Source organism: Falco peregrinus, chromosome 10, assembly GCF_023634155.1.
Source record: "Falco peregrinus isolate bFalPer1 chromosome 10, bFalPer1.pri, whole genome shotgun sequence".
In the NCBI taxonomy this organism is placed as follows: Eukaryota; Metazoa; Chordata; class Aves; order Falconiformes; family Falconidae; genus Falco; species Falco peregrinus.
The window spans coordinates 6677474-6700263 of NC_073730.1; the positions used below are offsets into that span (position 1 = coordinate 6677474).

General features: G+C 41.9%; 1 protein-coding gene across 1 annotated transcript in view; it reads right to left on the reverse strand.

The window, feature by feature from the left end:
• ABL2 (ABL proto-oncogene 2, non-receptor tyrosine kinase) overlaps window positions 1–22534 on the reverse strand; it is a 46599-nt gene extending 24065 nt beyond the window's left edge. Inside the window, exon 1 of the mRNA XM_055815561.1 lies at window positions 22049–22534. Coding sequence (XP_055671536.1) covers window positions 22049–22229 — 181 coding nt within the window. The 5' untranslated portion in view covers window positions 22230–22534. The remainder of the gene's footprint in view (window positions 1–22048) is intronic.
• Window positions 22535–22790: the final 256 nt, after the last annotated feature.

Consider the following 22790-nt stretch of genomic DNA (forward strand, 5'->3'; position numbering starts at 1 on the left):
ACTGAGAAAGTTCAATACTCCTATTCTAAAGGTAATCAAAGCTACAAAAAGTCACTGTTTGACTTGCTGGTGTCGTAGTAAAGCCAGTTTTATTGAACAAGGATAACTAGAAATGAATAGACAAAGATTATGAATAAATGGATCTGGATTGAAAATGCTTATGTAATTCTGTAGGTTTGTGATGGATATTACTCAGTAGATCTGATATTTTTGGACAAAATAATAAAAGAAACCCAGTGTTTTTAAAATAATTAATTGAAGGGAGGTAAGACTAGCCAATATATTCAATGGAAGGAATTTTATGCAGCTAAGACAGAAACACTCATTTTATGTATGCCTGCTACTAAAGTGGTAGCATCTACTATGAAGTTAGGCATTGAGATAAGTTTTTCTTTTTAGGAAGTACAAGTACTACTTGTAAACATCAAAACTCTAGAACATTTAAGGGAAGTATGATAGGAAAAACAAGTCCTGCCTCTTGAACTCAGCAGAACACTTCAGAATGTCACAAGCAAGTCAGCTAGCTGACAACTGGGATTCCTCAGGCATGTAACATCACTGTACTGGGTCACTTACAGCCCAGCATCCTGCTGTCACCATTGCCAATAGAAGTTGCCTGGGGAAAGGATAATGATATTATTCCAGAATATTTTCCAAGCCTCCAACATGTTGCAGCTCAAGGTCTTTCTGAGCCAGAGCTGGCGTTGCAGTTAAACTTCCTGATAGGCTTCTTCCACTATTTTGTCCAGTTACTGTCTGAAGTAGTGCAAACTACACTCATCACAAACGGTATCCTGCTGCAGTGTTGTTAATAGCTCAACTGCACATCGTGGAATAATGTGGAATAAAGGCTCTTACTTGTTTTGAACACATCTGCTAGTTTCGTTTGATGATCTTCAGTCTCTACAGTGATGAACCCTGAACAATCACTACCTGTTGGTGCTTTCCCTGTCACTTGTGATTTTTATAGGCCTTTATCTTATTCTACCTAAGCTACCTTTCTACCAGGCTAAAGAGTTTGTCTTAGGCAGTCTGATGATGTTGCCTTTGGTCACCTTTAAACAGTCCTCCTTTTGAGTTTTTTCTAGTTCTACTATACCTGCCCCTCTCCAGATAACTAGATCAGTATTACACGCAGCATTCAAACCATAACTTTGTGCAGTGACAGAACGATCTATTTTTCTATTCCCAATGCCCTGGTTTCTGGACTATCATTCTAAATGTTGTCACGATACAGTCATATTCCAGCTTAAAGATTTATTTTTATTGTTATAGTAGTCAGCTCTGAGCTAAATACCTCACATGCAAAGCTAGAACCGTTTTCTTCTAAGTACCACCTTCCATGTGGTTACACTGAGTCTTGTACCACTTCTTCAGCCTGGAACCTTCTCCAATTCTTCAGTCAGTTTTTGCCTCTAGTGTCTTTAATAACTTAATAATATTAGCAACTTTACCACCTTGCTATTTGTTTTCTTCCTCTTTGCCTCATTTGTCCTAGTCTCATAGCAGATTTTAATTAAACAGTTGAATTGAAGAACAGTTAGGAAGTTGAGTGAAAGACATTTTCTTTATTCCTGTTTGATAGCTGCTTCACTTCTAGCACCATTTCACTAAACAAAAACCAATAATGTGTTCCAGCAAGTTGTATGCTACAATCAGTGTTTAGTACAGTGAATGACCTGGTTAAGTATCATCAGATACTGCTGTCTTATGGTGAGGTGCACTTGACAAAAAAAAAGACAAAAATTACTTTGCAAGGGAAACTGCTGGACTAGAAGACTGGTTAAAGAAGGTATAATTGGCTCCAGGGAGAAATATTCCAGGAGATGGGAAACCTGAATATGCCTGCATGCAAACAGAGCAGAAACATCCCATAGATAATGTTTTTTCTACTAATTTGTTTTCAGAGCAGTAAAGAAAAGCAAACAACGTACAACAGCATGGAAATGAGTGACTTAATTCCCCAGAAATGTTAGCCCACATCTTTTGACTAAGTTAGACTGCCATTTCAAAACCAGAAACCGCATGGAAAATGCTTAGATTAACCTTAAATTAGGCCAGATTCTGATCTATAGATGAATAAACATCATAAAAAGAGGTAGCTGCAATTCCAGACTCACCTAATAACTCATCAAAAGACAAATCCCCACCAGAGCCAAGCTCTGTTGCCAACTTACAATGCTAACCTGAACACTAACAGTTTGTCTTTCTATAACACTTCAAAATAACACTTCAAACATTCCCCCCCTTGCGCTAGGGAAATATGGAAGAGGAAAACAGTTGTATGGATTTATCCAGGATTGTAAAGGGCTTTGAGGCAATCCTAATGAAACAAAATCCTATTTTATTGAATTGGTACCACAAAACCATCTATTCACCTGGCATAAGAAGAGACAGACAACATAAGCTATATTGTAAGAGTCAGGCAGGCTTCTCAAGACAGGATTATGCACACTAACTTAAAAGCAAGCTAAAATTAACAGTGAGAGAGGAAGGGACGAATGCCACCTTTAGCCCTGTCAAAATGCAAATATTCCAAAACCAACACATAGACAAGTGTTCTTTTGGACTACTTCAGTGTACAACTGAATGAAACACAACAGAGTGCTACTCCCTCAGTTCCAACCAATCTATTAGTCTCTTGTTCTGATTTTTCATCTGTTGTTTATAGGTTTTTGAATTGAAATACAAAATGACAAAGTATCTGCTATCATCTAAAACAGATCCAGCAACTAGAAAAAGAAAAAAAAAATTTGTCAGTTGCTTGCCACACAATTATTTAACTAATTTTTTCCTGTTCAGAGGGTAAAACAATGTTGACAGTCAGGGAATAATAACCCACTACCAGTTATTTAAAGAGCCTTCCTCCCACTTAATACTGGCATAGCTGTCTGAGACATCTCTCCTGCTGCCAGTATTTGTGGTGGTACGACTGGGATGCTCAGAGTAGGTTGGTCGATATATTGTCAGCTGGTTTTAACCAAAGGTTACTCTAGCCTCTATTACTGCTTCTGCCTTTGGGTGCCACCTCCCCCAATGCTTAATTTACTCCATTTACTATATATATTCTCAGGGAGGAAGGAAGAGGGAAAGGGCTGGAAATTCCCAGTGGGAGGTCTAACATTGCAGCTCACTCAGCAGTTCATTTCCTCTCACTCTGTAAAGTACTGGTTAGCTCCTAAATTGCATCCATCTACATCATCAGCTTTTGTGGATTTTACTGTGCATGGTAACATTTTTCTATAGAGACAAGGAGTACAGCACACCACAGACTGGGAGGACACTTCAGTATTACCTTGCCTCCTGCGGCACTGATAGTTTTTACGCCTGCAATGGTAACATTGACAAGTAGAAATGCACAGAAAACTGCCATTCAAGTTGATACGAGTCATCACTGATACATAACATGTGAACAAGGCAAAAATATGTTCTTAGGTCACACAAATTGGAGAAATCAATCCATTCATATGGTGTACAGGATACTTGCAGCCACAGGAGGAATGGTATCTGTACTCTACTATCACTATTAATCAAAGAATAGGGAAATTAACGAAGATTAAGTGCAAGATGACTTAACCTAAGCTAGAAAATAAGGTCTCTGACAAAAGAACATTAGCTGCACTCTGTTTCTTGGCAAGATTTTTGCCAGTTGTGCCGTACAGCTTGCTTTGAGGGAGGTATGTGAAACTGCTTCTGAGTCCAGGAGTGTTGTTTTATGAAATGGAAATTTTGAATTGAGATTGAAACCGAAGCCTAACTGTGACACCCAGAAGGGACCTTGCTTGCAGCGTCCCCATGTCTTCCAGTTTGAAAGGCCAAGAAAGGTCCCTTTATCCTGTTAAATTAAGGTAATTTTTTTTTCTCCTAAATTGACAGAGTTCCACCTCATTCCTTCTTCCTCCTACTCCACAGAAAAACATTCCCAGTTGTTGCCGGCTTATATAGGTTGTGGGGACAGCTGACTGCTTGGATTACACAGGGCTATATTGTATCCCTTCAAGAACCAGCCACACTAAGTGCTTTCTCTGGGACCAGGGCTCACTACTGGGCTGTGCCAACACACCAGGTGCTGTCTTGAAGTTGGAAATTCCAAGACAACAGGCAGTCCTGCAAATGCTCCTCTCAAAATCATTCTCTCTTGAGCCTCTTACAGTACAAATCTACTCCCAATCAGATACCCGAATAACCAAAAGCATGGTGAACTTGTACTCCATTCTGGCTTAGCCTCTTAAAGCAAAGGGGCAGAATGCCGTCTCCTGCCTTTTGTCCAGGTACTGGAAACTAAAGAAGCCCTGGCTTTTGGTAGCTTGGCAGAAGATTTCCCAGTTACATTAATACTATTTACAGCAGTTACCTATGGCCATCCTGTACTTGAATGTTTTCAAAATAACTGTAGCTCTCAGTGCAGTAGTTGGAAAGAAATACACTTACCAAACCATGCAGACACTGCTTCCAGCCTAGGGCTTCTCTGTCCCATCCTTATGGAGACATCTTATTTAGCGCTACTGCAAGATGGTCAATTGCTGCCAGCTTCCTGAGATGCCACTAAACCATGCCTTTTAGGGCATTTCCCTATTGGAATTCCATGCTGTTGTGACATGTTACTTAACTCTCAAATTTCTTTGAAAAAGTACCCTTGTGGTAAACTACAACATATGCCTCAGCTGAAGAGTTACTACTCTGCAAGCAACAGAGCATCCAGAAGCAGTTACAAATAACTTCAGACTGAAAGGCGCTACACCATGTTGGTTTAAAATAGGTCTTTCAGCTCAGAAGAACTTTACAGAACCAGAAGCTAATGAATATTTGAAGGGTCTTTAGAATTAATGACATGTTACCTGCACAATCTACATCATTGCCAGAAACAATCTTACCATTGCTTTCAAGCTACTTAAAGCCAATGTAAGTGTGCTGCATGGGCTGCTTGGAAGTAACAAGATCCTGGATAGGTTATAGAACTGAGCAGATGCCAAAACTGTCAAAAACAGTGAGGGAAGTGAGGCAAGGAAAGATGTTTATATGGACACATTACTGCTTCAAGATCTAAGTCTCTTGCAATCTAAAATAAACCATACAAGCATAACAATGTTAAATTTTTATAAAGCCTGATGGTTAGTCCCTGAAAAACTGAAGCAAGAGCTGAAATTCAGAAACCTGGAAACACACAGCACATTTAAACTCCTCCAGCAAGGATGCTGAAGCTCCTGCATGAAGCATCAGCAGAGATGCTGGGGCAAACACCCTTTAAGGTCGTGCTTTCATCATGAACAGCAGATTGCCTGTGTCCCCCCCAAAAAGAAAACCTCTGAAGCACCCACAGAGACCAATGGAGGTGAATCCATGAAGGTGAACAGCACACAAATCAGTGACTGAAATACAGAAGATGACAGCCTGGAGAATATCCAGCACAGACCTACAAAAAGCATGAATTTTGTGGGGTTTTTTTCCTTCACTAAAATACCAGTAAACTAAACATGCAGGGTCAAACCTCAGGTTCTAAAGCCGGAAAAGCTGAGTAATAGCAAACATCAAATTATCATGATCAAATACATCAAGCAGAATCAGCCCTCAAAAGGACTGACTAATCTAGGTTGTCATATTCTCTTGCGACGCCAAATGTGACTGTTTAGTAAAAACTTGTATATTGAGAATTGGGTGTAACTAAAATGCAGCAAATTACCAGTGTAAGAACTTAGTTCCTAATTACTAGAGAAACTAGACTAACAGATTTATTCACAGAACTGAGCCTCTTTTGGCAGAAACAGCAGTCAAATAATCCATTTGATTATCCAACTCTAAGTTCACACCTAGGTCAGCAGCCTGAAGGACAGCCAGCCTTTTCCTCTAGCTGTCAGTCTCACCAACGCAAGGACTGCAATGAAGAGCTGCTGTTATGGCCACTGGGTAATAATCAGCTTTTCATTCAAGACATACACGTATGGCCATTAATGCCAAGAACTCTGTGACCACTGAAGTAAAATAACGGTTACAAAATCCCCACCCTTAAATCAGATAAGAGGTGATCCTATTCTTAGAAAATTAGAGAAGTAACCTCTTATGAAGAGATAACTGCCTTTGACTCTTTAAGCATATCTGAGTTAACACATTTCTGAATTTCAAAGATTTCTAAAAGAACAAATTTCAGGGTCTTATTTCAGATAGCAGCCTTGCTAAAGAAATACAATGCAAAGTGTATGTGTATAACCTATTAGATTATTATTTTTTTTTTTAGTAATCCTAAACCAGATTCATCAAAGCCCTCCCCAGACATAAAAACAAAACCACTGAAATATTTCGCTAAGGTCTTGAGGGTGCAGACTGAGCATGTGGCTAAATGAACCCAGCAAGCAGCTGCTGCCAGGTCTGTGGCTGTTTCCCCTGCTCCCAGCTGCCTCCTTGGCTGCTTCCCATGTGCTCGTACCCACCACGTTCATCTGCTGTGCAGCGACCTGGGTCGGGAAACCAAACCAGCACTTCAGAGTTTTCTGTTGGTTTAGCTCCCTGGACTGGCTCACCACAGGGTCAGACAAGAACCAGTCCTGGTAAAGACGGAGCACAGTGGTGGTGGGGACAAGCTTCTCTTTTGACACGTTTTCATCAGTTAAGCCTTATCATATTGTAATTCAGACAACCAGGATATAAACAGGCTGTATCCTTTAAAAGTTTACTTCAAGATTAAGTATTTCCTAGATCAAGTTATAACCCTCTCCATAACAGAAAAAAAATAATAATGCAGCTATTCTTAATTTGAAAATTCCTAGTGAACCTTTTAGAAATTACGCACTGTGAATATTGTAGACAGATTATTTGTAACAGACTTCACGCTACTGGTACGGCTACTGCTGGCCCCATTAGGGGGAAATTACATTAGACACAACAGATGCATGCTCTAGCAGCTGGACTGAAACTAAATGACTCACCCAATTAAAATATATGGAATCTAATGACTTCTAAAGCAAGGGCAGGGCTTCCTACATAATGACAGGTACAATATAATTATGGGGAAATGGACAGTCTTGGCTTTGTTCTTAATACATGAAGGTGTCTGCTGTAATCTAAGACAAATACATAAAATGCAGGTCATTCCTTTAAACTGGGGAGGAAAAATATTCAGGTCTGGGTGTGGAGGTCTCAAACCAGTTTTATTGGGCATTTTGCCAATGTTATGAAAGCAGTATATCATGTAAGGGTGGTAGCCTCCTCAAGGCAAAAAGTACAACTGGAAAAATCAGCACGTGCAAAAAATGGTGCAACGTGGACAGGGGAGAAGAGGAAGGAGAACTGAGAGCACACCGGTGGAGCACAGAAAAACACTATAGTCTATGTGAGCATTATTTATGTTTAGAGAGATGTGGCATCCGCGCAGCTCAGACCACCAGAACTCCACTTCAATAAAAAGGTTAGCATTATCCTGACAACTTCAATGGGGATGCGTAGCCCTTACAACCATCATTAGAGATTTACAAAAAGAAGCACTTCAAATAACTCCTTACCCTAATTAAGATTCATAAACTGAGCTTTCTGCAGCTGTTGAGATTCATCTCCTGTTTTTGTCCGGAGGTTTGGGGTGGGGATCGTTGTGGAGAGCACAGACCCTGGCAGACACAAATGCTAACTGCGCAGCTGTCTTTGGAGGCACGCTGCTGAAAGGACTCGGCATTCCTCCTCAGAGCTCAGGCCTGAGATGCACAGTCATATTTTTATCAGATTTCACACTGCATGAGTGCTAACATACAATGTTGAGAGTGAAGACATCCAGTGATGTGCCTGTTCTTTTATACAAGAGGCAATCAGGAAACAGCAGCATGAGGATCTCATCCCAAGCAGTGAAGTCTTCCTAAATCTAGATAATTGTTATCCAGACAAGATGCAATATTTTCCCAATGAGAATATGAGTTCTAGTAAGACTTATTCCAAACCCTCTAGTAGGTAACAATCTAGCCTGCTCAGACATCTACAACTGAACAATAAGATCCACAATTTTTGCTGAAACACTTTCTTAATAATTTAAGAAGAAGAGAGAAAGACTATGTACCAGATCCCAGGCTTCTGCTGAGGCTGTACATGTTTTGTTGGCGACTACCCTCACCAGTGCTAATTATGCTGTACCCTTCACCAGCAGTAAATGCTGGCTCTCACACGCATTAAATTCACAGCCTACAGAACATTCTCAAGTCAGGGCATGCTAATATTATGACTTGATACTACATGAGATATTTTTGTTGCACTTGATACATAGAGTGCTTCACAGTTTTGGTATTTTATTCTCTTGACAGTCCTACAGAGTAGGGTAAAATTTGTACTACGCAGAAGATCTAAAGCAAGGAAACAAAGTCATTTGCTAAATATCAGACTAGGGCAGAGCAGGACTCAAACTAGTGTTGATTAGCTATCCTTCCTGAAGTGCAATACTTGGAGCTTTCCTTACAAAATCCTTTCAGTATCTCCCTAATGAGTAACACTTTCAATTAGAGACACGCAACACTGAAAACAGCTACTGCCTCAACTACTGATGTTCTCTAAACAAAAACTCCTACGCTTCATCACACTAATGAAGTAGCAATAAAACAAGTAGCTTTACATTCAAGCATCAAAAAAGGGAAGAAAATCTGTCACAGCATAATAGAAAGCCTCTACTGTCCAACTTGGAAAAGGAAAACATGGTCCTGAGGAAAGGGTGCTGCATCAGTAGTTCTGCTAGAGACCTGCTGCATAAGCCATTTTGTGTACTCATGCCTCTCACTTAAAACACTGTCTTCCTTTTATAAACTTACTACTCTACTAGTGTGTAGGGGGGCAAGACTAAATAGCTAACTACTACAGAAAATAGTTTCTTAACTGCAGGGATTTTTACTCATGACACTATCTCATTTTTTTTAATATTTAAACAAAGATAGTACCTTCACGAGCATGAAACCATTTTCTTCTATTCCTGCTTATCTGTACTCCTTGTTTTAGAGCTGGCATACTTTGTCTGTCAGCAAAGGCAAGGAATTTGGGAACAGTTTCCCCAGGAGCAGACACAGTCAGATAGACTGTGCATCACCTGTCTCATTTTCAGACCAGACATGACTCCAAATAAAGATACAGGCAGATGAGTAAGAATGCTAAATGCTCATAGGAAAGGAAACCGTTCCTTCTAATTTGTCACCAGCACCAATTCCTGGACATTCAGTTCTGTTTCCCCTTAAGCCTCAGACAACCTCTTTTGCACACAGTATTCACCGTGGAATGATACTTGTTCTCACCGCACAGGATCATTATCTAACTTCTAAAAGCACAAGAGCAATCCCCTGGAAGGGTAACCTTCACCTTGGTGATATGAACACTGCTGCAGCAGAGCAGTTTATACTACATACTAACGCCAAGATGCTGCTTCTATAGTAGCTTTTATGGTTTCAAAAATCACTAGCCCACTTCCTTGTAGGTTCAGGGGGTGAAGTACAGGGGGTAACCATGTGATAAAGAGTGTTTTAATCTTTCTGTATGAGGAAATAACAGATGGATGGATGAAACAAAGCCAGGTGCCTGGGCCTGAAATGCAGGCAAGATCTCAACCTCCTAACAAATTAGGGAAGTGTGGAGGAGAGAAAAAAAGGACAGCTACAGCATACCAGAAGTCATGCCTTTGCTCTTACACTATAGTATGCAAGCCAGGCAGTCTGTCTTGGTTGCATTTTAAACAGATTTTCTTATCTCCTTTCTAGTAGTCTGTTTTGGGACTGATTAATGTGTTTCTTTCAATGTGGTCTTTCATTTTCTGACTAGTATTGAAGGGAATGATAAGTGACTTAGAAAAACACAAATGCACCTCAGTTTAGTTTAACAACTACCCCACAGTTGAGCAGTCAATGATGAACTACACCACAGTAATGTCAAGTGATCTTATTTCTTAGTAATTACATGCCTCAACCCTAAACACCAGGTTTGGGATCTCTTTGCCAGCCCACCTAACTGCATGAACACTTAGTGCAATTCACTCTCTTGTTTGTATTGCTCTACTGCTGAACAACCAAAGACAGTATACTAAAGTTCTCTATCTGTTGCTAATTCTCTGTAGCTTCAGCCTCTTTATGGATGTTTAATAAATAACATTCAGCAAAGCACAGTGCTTTGAGCTTCCATTTCAAGGCAAGTTAAACAATTTACACAAACACTAAACTTCTTTCAGACCCATTACCATGCCACAAGTGTTTTGAAATACAGGCTAGAACCACAACAAACACATTTCTCTAACCAGCTTACAGGATGAGACAAGAGTGCATGACTGAACATTTAGCCTGCAGACAGCTTTTCTGTGTTTGCTTCTGCAAAAGTTAATTCTAAACATCTCCATAAAAGCAAGCAAGCATTACTGCCATTTCACAGATGAGAAGTGCCTCTTAATTTGAGGGCTCAGATTACCTAGCAGAAGTATCCGATTTAATGCTTTTTCATGCACGAAAGGTTGCCTGCACACTTACACGTAAACAAGTTGGAAATCCTCTCTTACTGGCAGATGAAGTTATCTAGGATAAAGCCCAACAGAAACAAAACAACTACAAAGGAAGCAGTTCAGCTCTTAAAAGCAAAAGCAACATGAACGTGTATTTCCTTAAATTTTAAGACAGCTACATCTGCATTTTGATACATGGATCTCGCACGCTTTCATAAACCAACAGTTACTTAAAACTTCACTGTAACACAGTAATGTTGAAAAACACCCTTAACTTTTCCTACCAGAAAAACTTTTTCGCAATGTATAAATTAAGTCGAAGCATTGTAGCACCCTCTCGTGGTAGGCTGGAAAATCATCTTCTCCATAAGCAGCTATGTAATTGATCCTTCTACCTTCTTACTTTACATTCACACAGCCTCCTGTGTGCTGCCCAGGCTCCTCAGTTCATGTGGTAGTTCTGCCCAGCGTGGGTCTGTACTCATTCGTACTCACCTGCTCCCCGCTGACAATGCGGTGCATGTTTCAAAGCCTGCTTCCCTGCCTGAACATAACAAGGTGAGCTTTGTGCGGAGAGAAGAAGGCTAAAGAAAGCAGAAAGGCTGTTTAAGAGGTTCCTCGTAGTCAAGTGCTGTTCTTGTTCAGGAACAAAATACTTAATGGCAACGCCTCAAGCATATCAGCTGCACTGTAGTTCTGTCACAGCTGATGCACAACAGAAAACATGCTAAAATCAGCACCTGGGGATACCATGTCCCCGTGGGTAAAGCAAGGGAACTGGCACAGCTCACCTGAATCTAAACAGCCTATGGATTACGTTGCCTTAAGGCACACCTGTTTCCACAGCCTAAAGCACAAGTGCGTATAATACCAGGGCTAAGTCCATCCACCTGTGGCTGAGCAGGTACCGAGAGGCTAGCTAAGCATTACCTAGAGCTAGGCTGCACCTCGCAGTAGTTACGTGCTTTGTCACCAACCCCTAAAATGAGAAAAACATTTAATTTAGCAGAAACAGTAACAAGGTGCAGACAATGACAAGAAAAAGTAATTGCACCTCTACTACCATGGCGCAAGCTTGTGTGTTGATGGAAAGACACATACCTAGAATAATATTCAAGTTTAGCTTAACCGTTTGACAAAAAAAGCGAATGGAAGCTCTACAGACTTATTCACATCAGAATAAGAAAGAATTAGAACTTCTTACAAGACTACAGACAAGATAAGCTTCGACAGACTTAAGCTCGTGGCCTATTTCAGCTTCTCAAAGCATATCTGGACTTCCAACTAGGTGCTAAAGTGCAGGAATTATCACACAACTAAATGACTCTAATATAGAGGGTAGTGCGCTCTTTAAACATTTTACCCCTAAAGAAGTTAAATATATTTTATTATGATGACCTATAAACACAGAAAATGAAAAAGTTTTCTGACGAAACACATCTAGTATTGTTATGACAAAAGCAAGACTTAAACCTGCTAGACTTCTGTTTCACAGTATAGCTATGGCACGCTACTCAAATCATCATTCGCGCATCTGCTGATTTTGCACATCAATCCTAAGCTATCTAATGCACCTCTGGAAGAAAAACTTACGAAATGTGGGCTAACTGTTCTTCTGTAGTACATATCAGATCAAAATTTATTAGATTACTCATAAAAAAAATAGATCTCAGTTTCTTCTAACATGAAAAATCAGCTCCTTTCTCACAGCTATGTAGAAAACCTTAAAAGCCACAGTTTTTTAAGATCCTGAAGAAAAAACCCTAAATACAATTTGGAATACTAGCACCACAGGACGCTATATACTAATTTCCTGTTTATTCTAAGGATCTTCTCTAGATAAAGCATCTCAACTTTCTCAGTTTACCTAGCTTTTTTAAAACAAAGCCATAAATCAAAATTAAGTAAAATGAACAAATATCATCCTGAATAACAAGCATACCATTTATGATTAATGAAAAAGTATTTTGCTGTGCTTCACTGGGTAACTAACTGGGCCAGAGCACAGGTTTAACACTGATATCAATTATAAAAGCACTGGTTCATCCCTCGCCAAGTTGTACAAATCTCCCTGCCTAAAAATGATAAAACCTACCAAAACCTCACTTCCTAGTCAGGAGAAAGCGCAAGAATTCTCTGGGACATGCAGAGAGCTGGCTCCCACTATTTATATACGTTACTGACACAAATTATAAAGCTCATAGTGGCTTACTTACTGCCAATCCAGTCAGTGAAAAAGCAGGTTTGAAAAGAAACCAGAACTGAGTGGTATCACCACAAAATGATCAAAGAAACAACCTTGGAGCATCTGTTCAAGGTCTTGCCTATACCACAGCCTTTATGCTTTGATCAAGGTGCCGCTCCAAGAGTAACTTTACTAAGACTTGACACTATTAATATCAACAACATTCTAAAAAGCTCATGTAGGACATTTAGCAATTTAAAGTTCAAGTTTTAAGAACTTGCTATTTTAACTTTCTTACATTAACTCTGAGCCCAAGAGCTGTGAACGATTAGACTGAATTTTTTATTTGCCAGTTTATAGGTGAGAAGATGAAAAACAATCTATAGGAGAAAAGGAACCACAAACTGGCTCTCAGACAAAGGACACTGTTTCTCTTTCACTTGTACTGAAGTGAGCAGTGAACATAAAGAAAGCTTTACAATTAAAACCTGCGTTGTAAGAAAAAACTGCATTAAACACAAGCAGCAAGTAAGTCCATGCTTACGCAATCCAGCTCAGGCCAGTATAAGCTTGGACTCCGCTGCACCCAGTGACTTAATGGAGGAAGGAAGCCATGCCACTATTTCAAAAGATCTTCGAGGTTATTCAGATCTCAAAGAAGAATCCGTTTCACTCTTCCTAGATGAATAACTTGTATTAATTTTTTAAAAGTTTGCACGAACAGGCTTTTTTTGTTGCTAAACAGTCACCATAGTTTCATTAATTGGCAAGTTCCGACATACTAGATTGCTGGACTGGAAGTAACACAATTATTTCTTTTTAAATCACTTCAAGGCTAATTAAATATTTTTTCCAGTTTTATTCTATTATAAAGTAAATTTCAGAGCTACTACTGTATCTGTATCTTGCCTCTACTTCTGCTTTTTTTCTTCTGCTCTTTTCTAAGTAGCAACTCAAAATTGATATTCTCATCAGTTGCACAGCCTCCCACAGGTTTCTGAATAGCAGCAGTAAAACTGAACAGTCTTGCTAACTCTGTGACACTTCTGGTAGGTAAAATAAACCCCGACCAGCAAAGGCTTTGAAATAATCTTGAGAAACTGAGCTGACCCTGTAAGCTAAGGAAGGCTTCATTATATTAATTTACACTCCAGCTTGGGTTTGAAGGGTTATCTCCACAATCCAGGGGCTACAAAATTAGAATGTACAAATGTTTTTGTGTTTCGCCTAGAAACCAGATCCGTGTTCTTTAAACACCTTTCAGACGCCTGATGTTTAGGGTAAATGTAGAAGGTAATACTAATCTACTTGGATATGACAACATTTAAACAAGCTTCTAGGCTGGGCCATGTTGGAGTGTACACAGATTTGCGATGAAGAAGTGTTTCTTCACTTTGCAATTCCTCTGTGTTCTGGTGTGTCTCCTGTAAAGGCACGCTACTCTACAATCAACTTTTCCAAAAACTATGCATCTAATTGAACACGGAATGTGAAAAAACAGCAACACTTTGTGACCTGTGCTACATACTACCACCATAATAGCCAATATTAATATAATTTCTTTCAACCAGAAGCAAGCTTGGCACCTGTTTCAAAATTGGCCATGGTGCTAAGCACATTTAGCCTGCAACAAAAGCGATTATTGGTATCTCGTGCCAACCCACTGTAAATCCCACATGTGAACTCTAAAGAGTGGATATACATATTCACTATTCCATTGTACTTGATTCTACCTCTGGTAAGAAGGGATGATGAGGAGGAGAACTTGTTGGTGGGTTTTTCTTTCCCATTGTTTTGGGAGGACTGTTTGTTTCAGTCCTGCAAATTAACATTTGGTTGTGCTCAAGGAGCTTGGAACTCCTCATCTTTTTGTGCCTTATACCAGTCATCAGCTCTGTCAGCCCTGAACTGGTCAGGCACTTGGACTAGATGATCGCTGCGGGTCCCTTCCAACTGAAATAGTCTATTCCATTCTATTCTATGTGGGGAAACTCCCCAACCGGTATGCTGCCCACTACAAGGACATCGGTCAGTAAACCACTTCTAACTTACCATAGATCAGTTTAGAAGGCCCACCTGTCTCATTTAACAATTATTAAACATGCCCATGATTGTATTTTGAGTGTTCAGCTTTGCAGACAATGTTTTAAAATACCATCTCCAGTGTATCAAAATGCACTGTCAGGGAGAAGGTGCAACATCATCTTTTACCCTTTTCTCTTTTTCCAGTCTTCCCTTATTCCCATTAGTTCTTCTCCAGCATTATCTGTCTTTCTAGAGACACTCTCCTCCACAGTTGCTCATCTTACATATTCTAGTTGAGATGATGATAAATAGGAACAGCAGAGACATGCTCGATGCTTAGTTGTTGGGATTGTTATAGGAGAAAGGAAGGAGAAACAGACTGGGAGGTGCACAGGGTCACAAAACCAGAATGATCTCATTTTCCTATCCTCTAAGTTGAATCCTAATTTGACCCCAACAGCAGCAGGAGATGGTTCCTGTGTCTTTGCCATATATCACTTATAACAAGAAGCAGCTACTTCAGTTTCACTTTAGTATTAAATAACAACGAGCCAGGGAAGAGCACAAAATCCAAACCAGTAACATTGTCAAATTAAAGGATGAGGAGATACAGAACTGTCCTATAGAAAATTGGTTTTCCTTCATTGAAGAGCTACTTTTCTTACGCAACTGTACTCCCAATTCTCATATCACTATTGTCATAGAATACCTTAAAATCAACATAAGTGAAGCTCTAAGTTCACTAACACCTGTAATTGTTTTTAATGGACGTATCATAGTAAGATTAAGATTCTAAGGACAACATTTGGGAGGAAAGAGCAGGAGAAGAAGAAAGGAATTTCTTGAAAAATTTCAGTCTTAAAATAAATATGTTTAAATAGCCTTTAAAGAGCACTAGAAGACTGAAACAAAATCAATCCAATTCTTAGCAAAGTATTTCTGTGCATCTTTGTCTCACCCTCAAAAATGGCAAAGTCATTTTAAAAAAAGACATTTTTTTCAAATTTCTCTGCTGTTTAGCTGATACCGAAAGCCACCTATTAAAAAGTTAATGCAATCTTATTGGGAGACGTGCAAGTCTTTATAGAAAGCCCACAAAGCACATGAAACTTCCTAAGCAGATATGGGTAATATAACTCAGCTTTGTTGTTGTGGTTTACAGTGTTACCAACAGGAAGCCTCAATGGTTTTGTAACAGTCACTTATTCTAGAGAGAATAATCTCTACGGATAATACCAAGACCAGCCTTTAAAATAAAGTATTTCATAACCACAAAACCAGATGAATGTGAGGGCTGATGCAGTAACCGTGAGAGAACCATTACTTCAGACCCAGCAAGTCAACTGTGTTACCCAACTCAACACAAGCTTTTGTTTCTTTCCTGCTGTGTTGAGGGAAAGAGAGATTGCTGGTGGTCCAAACAACTACGAGAAATATTCCTCTACTGGTAAATACTCTCCTCAATGCTGTTAAGAAGGAACCTGTTCGCCTACTTTGCATATTCACCTGCAAAGCCACTCAAGGGGCCATCTGCACTACAGCTACTCATAATGTCGTGTCACTCATAATTACACTGTTGAAAGAACGACTAAGCATTTGGCAGGCAGTGATTTAGGACATCAGATTCTGAAACAGTTATAATGTAGGTGAAGCTTTAGTCTGTGGCCATCTAGCCTTGGCTTTTTGAAATACAACCAGGTGAAAAGAAACTTGGCAAGTCACTGAACAAATCCTAACTGCATTACTTTCAGTTAACTATCATATGCATCCCTACTGGTGTAAGTACAAACTGCTGTTTCTTGTTTTACATTAGTTGGATTTTAACATTTCTTATGAGTGTGAACTAGTCAGCTGTCAGCAGTACTTAGAAGACAGTTTACAGACAATAAGTATACTGGAAACATTAAGTTGTCACAACTAAGAGAAATGGACTAGAATAAATCACACTAACGATCATCTAGCTTTATCTATAAAACAAAGGTCTAAAAAGTATTATTTGACTTCAGCAAGGACTGGCCTGCTTTAAGAACAAACGAACATGACATATGCTGACATAAGTGGGTCACAGAACAGGTCACTTCTCCTGAACACCGGTGAAAACATGATTTCAAGCCTACTGTCCCAGAATCCGTAATTACTACCAGCCGTAAAATATTCTTGAAGCCAACCCTGCTACAGCATCTCTAGGAGATAGTCCAACTATCTTCCAACTCTAATTATGTGAGCTGTCAGTCCTGCTAGATTAAAAAAGTTTAGGCTGCTTGTGACAATTTGCTTGTGTGTCCAATACCTTACACGTTCACTTTCCACCGGTTTGTTCACTTGGCCATGTCCCTATTTCCAAAAAAAATCCCACAAATGTTTTTTTTGCAAAACACTGCACTCACAAGCAACAGCAAGTTTGTGAAATATTGCTAGAACAACTTGTACCACACCATCTGCTATATGTGGAGAACTGAGAAATCGGAGATCTGTCTGGGCTTTGAAATTTGATTTTTGAGTTAGTTCTGGCTCACATCCTTTGAAGTAACTTCATTTCAGTCTTACCTTCTTCAGACTATGTGAAAAGTACACAGGAAATATACATATGCCAGGAATTACAACAGATCCGTAGTCTATTGTATCGTCCCTTCCACCGAGCTGATAAGAGTCCTTTTGTTTGCGAAATGCAGTACGCAAAAATCCCAACTTAAGACAAGGTATAAAAACAAGTACTGAATGCAACTGGATCTGTAGGAATAATTTAGATATCACGGAGAATGATGCAACAGAGAACACGCCTATAATTTCATGTTCTGCGGGAGATGTTCCTCTAGACACTTAGCTGAACTATCCTTTATTCCCCAAATAATTAGTTAAGAGTTATTTATACATTATGGTCCCAGAAGATTTCTGATTTACAGTACAAAGACTCAGGCACTGAATACAGTGATTATATTCCATCTGCACAGGGCATTTACTGACAGGAAAGTCTGCAGGCAAGTAGCTCTGGCCCGAGCTTGCTGCATTTCACTGGGATGAAAAATAAAGAACATTTTAGGCGGCCCACAAAGTGCAGTTGTTAAACTGACCCTATTTTCTCTCTTTCTTTCCATTTTCCTGCATCCAGCCCTTCAGTTTCACTCAATTTCAAAGGGATAGTGTATTTATGCTTCTTCCTATTTTAGAATGTTTTTATCATGTGGCATAGCACTCTGACTGCCTTAGGGGAGCTTTAATGATAATTTTATTTTTAAAAGTATAGGCTTATCTTGCCTGACCTTGATGCACATAGAAAAAGGTTGCTAAACTCCTCCTCTAGAAAACAAAACAGGGAACAAATGTCCTGCGCCTGCTGGATCAAAAGCTCAAGTGTGGCAGAGCCTTCCGCTACCCCAAAATATATTACCAAGGCAACTGTAGCAGTATTGCAAACAGGTATTGCAAAGTCTTCCCAGCCAGGATTTAAATAATCTGATTTTCCTGCAGTATGTTTTCTACAACACTCAGCAAGTCTTTTCAGAGATGAAAAGCATGCTAACACCATTCCAAAGAGTATCTTGGTACGGTAGGCAGTTATCACTGCTCTTCAGGAAGAATATTAGAGCATGTCACTGTTCAAAGGTCGTACGAGGAGCCGGCTACAGCCCATGCAACTTGGAAGTTGCTGGTTGTCATCAGTTGTACCCCTTCCCTCACGGAAACTACCGAAAGCATAAGTAGACAACCTATTTCCCTGCTCTCTCGCCCATTCCTTCTCTGAAAGGGAAGGTCATCCTGTAATGGCCCCAAGTAGTTCTTTTCTGGTTGTGCCGAACTGTAAGAATTTGATCCTAACTAGTGTTCCCTACAGCTTCTCCTTCTTGAGTAGTTGTCCCGGTGGTACTTGTTAATTCTGATGCAGCATACACGGGAACACTGATGTTTGAATGATCTTTCTCACTACACTCTTCCTTTCTAGTATGTTACTAGCAACCACCATGCTTGATGATCCATTGCTTGCTTTTGTAAGCCACGGATTATGTGCTAGGAATGCTCGAAAGGGGCGCTTTGAAGGGCTAACTGCAAAAGGTGCAAAATCCATTACTGTCTTTTGCATCTTGGAGAACTCTGCTCCATGGCTAACAAATCACACCAGTATATCAGCTTGCTTAGGACTTCTCTGCTCAACTTCATAGCAGTGCCCACAGAACTCAGTATAATGGTGAGCTGAAACCCCCCAAGAGTCTAGGTGACTGTTCTCATGATAGGATAGCGGGGTGCTACAATACAGATTTCCTTGTAAGAACAAGGAAAGAATGCAAAACATCTCTTTGCTTCTTCCAAAAATTTGTCCTGAAGTATGTAGTGCCTGTATACCTGCTTTAGTGCTTCTCCTACACAACTGTAACACAGAAAACACACTTGGGACAAACTGGTTCAGCTCAATCTCTCAATTTTTCAAGGGCAACTACACTTCCAAGTTAGTTGCGTAGAACTGCTCACCGCAGGTTTTCAGTAGCCTAGCATAACAGATCTTACACATTTTTGATTTGACACAAGCTGTTCTTCAAAATCCTGAAACAAAAACAGGTCTGAGGCTGAAAACATTGTTTACTTCCATCCTTTCTGTAAACAATCCGGAAGCACCAGCCCCCTCAAAATGAACTTTGGCAAGAGTAGTTAATAGGATTCACGTCACTCCCGGCACAGTATAGCATGAAATCTGCCAACATGAACTGAGACAGGGATTTATACCTGTAAGAGTCTAGCAGAGTCAACAGGTTGTCGTCCTCGCATCAATGACTGTATCAAGGAAAGCCAAGGAAGGTAGATAATCCAGGCTCATCCTTTGACTGGCTGGCTTAGTCACTGGTCCAAGAGTGCTAACCCACAACCCTGCGCTTTCTCCACCACTTTTCATACACTGTGAATACATGTCCTAGAGACAGGATGGACGGTCAGGTTCAGAAAGAAATGACTAGAAAAGAGCAATCTGGATCACATAGTATCAACAGCATCGCAGCAAAAGCAGTGTAGCACTTAAAGAAAACTAGCAGAAAGCCAGCTTAAGTAAAACAGGAGAACAAGGTCAGTAAGTGAAAAATAAGAACAGAAGTTGAGAGGAAAACCACCCCTCCCTCAGACAAGGGGAGTCAGGATCACAAGAAAACAACCTCTCTGAGAAAGAAAGGATTCAGGAACATGACAAAAATCTTTGGTTATTGCACAGGACAAGTATTTAAATAGGTACCCAACTTTGGCTAGCATTTGGTATAGATTATTAATAGCGAGTTGTTCGCTCATTTCTAGTACAATGTGCACGGAATCAGGGAACAATTTAACACAGCTGAGGCATTCACCAAGACAGGACAGGAGTTTGAAGCCTGCCCTGAAACTCTCAAAAACTGGATTGCCAAAAAAACCCACCCCTTTCACGTAATCTAACAGAACAAAAAGCTGTATCTTACTTTCAATAGATACATCTTCCTTTACAGTCTGCAAAGAAAATAAGAGAAGCAACAAAAACCTACGTAAAATTATATCCATCATCTTACCACTGAAGCAGATAACCGAAGCCATACAAATAGTAGCGAAATTATTTTAAAAGATACAGTCGTCATCACAGAGAAATGTTCTTTTTACATGCCACTGAACAGTTTTATTCAGAGCATGTTGGCTTTCCAGGCTCATTCTTCTTTCTAGTTCAATGGAAGACAGAGCAGAAGGGCTGGCAGAGCACATAATTTGTCGTCTTGGTGTGCATGCGTGCTTAAGAAAGCTTCTCCTCTCCATTTCCCTGCCACTACATCTAAATAATTCTCCTTACCTTCTACCTTTAAAATGTAGTAGGGAGGAGCTAGAAGGATTTGTGTAGGATGCTGAATTAAATTACTACTAAAACATGCAGCAATAAATTAAAAGATGCACTTGAGTCAGTCTCAACTGTGTTATTCTAAAGTAACTACACATCCTCACAATGCTGTACCGCACTTCTCACAAACGTCCTTTCTGTCCTTGCCTTGTAAAAGCAAGAACCAAGTAGTCATTTTGGTACCAAGACACGAAAAGACCGAGAGTTTGTCATTAGCAGACATGGTGTTGCCAGCTAAGTCACACTAAGCAGTCTTCAGCATACAGAAAGAAGCAGGGTATGTGCATAACTTCTGAGATCTGCTCCTAACATTGTGAACTTAGTCTTTTATAGTAATGTTTTTGCCAAAGTGCCTTTTAAAGTACAAAAATACAAAGATGCCTGAGTAAAACGTGAAGTTGATGACACTATGGTTGAAAGATACAGTAAAATAGTAACCGTTAGGTTTAATTGTAGTAATAGCGGGTCAGGCATTTCGGCAAGCATGGAGTTTTGTTTTGGTTTTAAAGTTGATACTGCTCCCTGAACTCAAAAGCTTTGATAACACCGCGATTTTAAGAACCAGATTTAGCGCCGTGCTCTTGTTTTCATAGATACTTACGTGTCAGCAGTCACAGCAGATGATATTTACATTTAGACTGTTGGTTGCATGTTCCTTAATCTTTTTGCCTACGCTCATTCTATTGAGCAAAAGAAAATACGTATTGTCAGAAGCAACCCTGCTCTATACACTGACACCTCTCTCCACCTCAAGCCAAACCAGCCAAGCTCTCCATAACAGATTCAGTTGTTTAGGATCAGAGGCGCATCCATGCATCTGTTCTCAACGTGCTTGTCAAGGCTGACAGGTTTCAGTTGATCATACCTTTCAAAACCTATGCTTTTTATTAAGATGTTGCCAAACAGACAGAATAATAATTAAAAAAAAAAAAGGACAAAACACAGTCACGAAGGGGAACTTGGAAGTTGTGGGGTCCTCCTAGGAGAGATTACAGAAACTATTTGTGTTGCACTAAACATTTCCGGTATCAGTGTGCAGCAGTAAGAATAGAAGTGGACAGGCAAAAACTTCCAACCGAGAATCGGATGGCAGCTATAATACCCCAGCCTAAACAAAATCGTTTGCTCTGTCAGGAGCTATACAGCGACAGAGACCCACACATGTAGAAGGGCAAGTTATAAGCGCCTCAGTAAGCTGGAATTTCTGACAAGGCACATGTAACCCTTACCCTGGTAAACAAACCCGGAGCTAGGAACCGCTGCAGTGACAGCTTCCCAGCACCGCAAGTTCTGGCTGCCGGAGGTGCCACCTGGCTCCTGCCGCGGATGGCGGCCCCGTCCCCACGCCGGGGGCAGCTCACCCGGCCCCGCGCTCGCCGCCAGGCTGCGGGCTGGGCCGAGCCCCGCTCCCCCCCCCACCCCCGCAGCTCTCCCCTCCCCCCGTCACACCAACAACAACAAAGAGGGAGGGCAGGGAGGGGAGGACGGCCGCCCCCGGCCCGCCGGCGACGGGCGCCCCCTCGGCCCGGCCCCTCCCGCCCGGCGGCGCGGCCCCGGCCCGGCCCCTCACCGTGCTGGGTGAAGATATTGAAGCCTCCCTCCGCCGTGCGCCCGGCCGCCTCCCGCCGACGGCCCGACGGCCTGGCCGCGCTGCTGCCCCGCAGCCCCCGCGGCGGCTGCTGCTGCTGAGGCGGCGGCTGGTGCTGGAGCCCGGCGCCCGGCTCCCCGACGCGGCCCACCTGCTGCCCCATCGCCGCGCTGCCGGCCGCGGCCCGCGCTCACATGCCGCCGCTCCCCGGCCCGGCAGGCGGCCTCCCGCTCCTCCCACCGGCGCGGCCCGGCGGCTCCCGCCCGCCTCGCCGCCCCCGCCGGCCCCCGCGGCGCTCCGGCCTGGGACTCACGGACTCGCCCCCTCAGCCCCCGCCGCCATCTTAAACCACAGAGCGTCGGGCGAGCGGGGACAGAGCGGCTCCCGCAGCCACCTCCGGTCCTCCGAGGGAGGCCGCCCACCCCGCCCCCGGCACGGACTGTCCCGCAGCGCGGCGGCGGGGCCGGGCTGGCGGGGGCTGAGGCGCAAGGCCCCAGTTCGCTTGCCGGATCGCGCCCTCGGGGGGGGGCCGCCCAGTCTCGGCCACTGTTGAGGCCAGGCGCGGGCCACCCGAGGGCAGGCCGCGGACCCAGGGCCGGACCGCTCCTGGCGAGGCCAGGCGCCGGCCCCGGAGCGCGCCTCCCCCCTGGGCTGGGGCCGGCCGGCCGGCCCGCGGGCCCGGGGGACGCGGGGTGCGAGGCTGGGGCCGGGCCGGTCACCTGAA